General features: G+C 37.8%; 1 protein-coding gene across 1 annotated transcript; it reads left to right on the top strand.

Annotated features, from left to right (window-relative positions):
* Positions 1-1,055: 1,055 nt before the first annotated feature.
* NEHOM01_1872 (uncharacterized protein) lies at positions 1,056-2,930 on the top strand (the record flags this gene model as incomplete). Its single annotated transcript, XM_051490750.1, has 1 exon — positions 1,056-2,930. A coding segment is annotated over one exon (1,875 nt), but the record flags the coding sequence as incomplete, so codon positions are not given.
* Between the last annotated feature and the right edge of the window lie 2 nt (positions 2,931-2,932).

Raw genomic sequence — 2,932 nt, 5'->3', positions numbered from 1 at the left:
TGGGTTTGGGTTGGGGTTGGGGTGAGTTAAGTTGGGTTGGGTTTATGTGATGTTTATGTTGAGTTGAGTTGGTTTAAACTGGCTTAACTTAATTTAACTAAATACCAACTTAACTCAATCTAAAACTAAATCTAAATAATAACTCAACTTAATTATAAAATCATTTGGTAGGAGTTTAGTTAATATTTATTTGATAATTAGTTAATGATTACTTGATAATTAGTTGATAATTAGCTACTATTTAGTTGATGATTAGTTTATTGGGTTGGTTGGAGTTAAGTTTATGTTAAGTTAAAGTTGTGTTGGTGTTGGTGTTTGTTGTATGACATGAATGTCACAAATTGGTTTACACCAAGGTGACATAAATTGAGATCAAATTACTTATTTACCTTAGATGGTAAATCAAGTCTTATTTATCCTTTCTGGGAATCTGAAGGTATAAATAAGAGAGCATTTAATAAATACATTGTAACTTCATGGCCCGACCAAAACAAGTGTGTTGGTGTTTGAGTTAGTATTGGGTTAGTTTGGGTTAGTATCATTAACATGCACTAACTTAAACTTAACTTAAACTTAACTTAACTTAAACATAACTTAACTGCTGTGCCCCAGGGCAGGATAACGGCTTCTTATTCAAATATAAACAACGAGAGATTAGTATTGGGTTGGTATACGCGTTAGTATACGATTCTGTGTCGTTTCTAGATCTGATATAGTCTTCTGTAAGTCCTTCATGTATGCTATAGAGAGTCTCTTATCAATCTTCGTCGTATATTTATACTCTAATCGAGTTGGTTTAGTTAGTATTAGCATATCTAATGTAGTAAGGAATAAATATCTACATTATCTGTACTTACTCGTCTAAAAATAGAAATGATTTGAGAATCTCATTAAGATCTGCAGGAAATGGTAAAAACACCACACTGTTATTCACTAAAAGATAAAGTTGAATTTGGGATAGATAATTGATTGGTTGTTTTTGCTTCTAAATTAGAAAATTTCCTAATATGGTAATTTTGTTGTTATGTACTTTCAACTGATTTTTTGCATCAAGTATGTTTAATCAAAAGACAAGAGTTATTGTCAAACTACATATGCTGTTATGCATGTGTTTGCTTATTTTGAGTTGTCAAGGAGCTAGTGCCGCAAGCCAACCTAACACGGCAGCAATAAGTCCCCCAACATTAAAGGAATTGGCCGGGACAGGCCTCATTTGGGCTAGAGAGAGACTAGAAAAGCATAATAAGGCCTATGATGGCGGCCAAATGACTCTAAATGGTTTCAGCACCTTCAACAGATCCGGGTTTTATGCAGAACTGGGATTCGATCAAGATGATTTAGACCGAGTTAAGCATATAGCATCTCTGCTAATGGATCTATTTACGCCTGCTAATCCGAATCAAATCAGCAACTCCTATAGTATAGATGATGTCCCTGAGCTTATAGTTTTATACCACACTTTAAATCGCAAGCTAAAAGGGACAAAACAAAAGACCCCTACAACCATCGATCCCAACCACGGCCGCTTCGTTGAAAACTTGGCTATGTTCGTTTATTCAAATGTTCATTTAAAGGATAATACGCCAGATAGTTTTGATCTATTTGAAAAAAGATGCTTAAGATCTTCAGAATATGCCAAGATTACCCAAACCCCATTAAACAATGATAAGCAACCCTTATTCTCAAGGGACCCTTACAGATTTATTCGCTCGGAGGAGCAGATTTCCTCCTTGGAAAGTAGCCCTCTCCTCAAATACGCCCACCCATTCAACACTGCGATTTATCGTTGGGGTTTAAAATATACCTATGATGAGAAAGAAAAGACGTTCGTTATAGTCGATATAGACCCCAGTAACCCATTGGATTACCCAATCCCTTTCCCTACAGGCATATTCGATCAGACTTGGCTGTCTTTTGCTAATGCTGCTCGTTTAAGAAATGCTAAAGATAATGAATACACCTTGGTGGCCAATGACAATAACTTTACTTGTGTTCGAGCTATACTAAACGCCAATAAGCCCTCTTCCGGTACTAACTCCTCTTTCAAACGAAACAATAACGATGCTGTTAAAGACTACAAGAAGTTCAAGTCGAGTGGTCGGGCAGCTAGGCCAAACTCCCCAGCTTCAAACTCACTCAAACTAGTCACTGGTGTTTTAGTCGGTACTGCTGTACTTGCCAGTGAATTTATAGCTTTTGTGCTCAGTGCCAATTTCGCTTCTATCGGAACGTTTTCATACATAACAGAGCCCGCTGTCATACTAGTCACGGCAACGGTCTTTTCTCTTATGCTTCTATTCCTCGGAAACCTCCCAAGCACTAGCTCTACCAAGATCCGTCCATTTGCATACGGTCTCTTTAGCGCATTTATGGTTTCACTAACTATTGTCCTATCGCTTATCGTTTTTTACCAAACAATCAGCTATTATAAGCAGTCTGGAGATAATGTTATGATTGTAGCCAATGTCATTATGTTGGTCTATCAGGCAATATCATTCTTCTCGATCTGTTTATGTTTGGCCATCAGAGGATTACTTAACAAGTTTGCCAAGAGTATAACTAGACGAGTCCATTGGGTGCTCTATGTCATGGCATTCCTATTGACTCTTTCTGTTCCAATCCTTTCTATCAGCGGCTTGCTATTTGATGCTCAAGTTCTTCTCAACTCTCATATTCTAACGGTTGCTGCTATTCTCTTTGCCGCAGCTGCATTCATCCATGTCATTGGCCACTGGTTTAATGAAGATATATCTGAAGCCGGCAACGTATCGAAGCGAGATTCTAAAGACACTATGATCAAAATAGTTAAGTTACTGATCCTTCTCAGTATCATGACCGCATTGCTTGCATTCGCAGCCTGGGCCATCAGCTACTACACCATCCGGTCTGAATCGCACGCCTATACTGGTTCTTTAATTGAGAAGGTCTCCCG

Source organism: Nematocida homosporus, assembly GCF_024244095.1.
Source record: "Nematocida homosporus strain JUm1504 chromosome Unknown 4560, whole genome shotgun sequence".
Classification (NCBI taxonomy): domain Eukaryota; kingdom Fungi; phylum Microsporidia; genus Nematocida; species Nematocida homosporus.
Note: the sequence above shows the minus strand (reverse complement) of the source record. Positions and strands in the feature narration are given on the sequence as shown.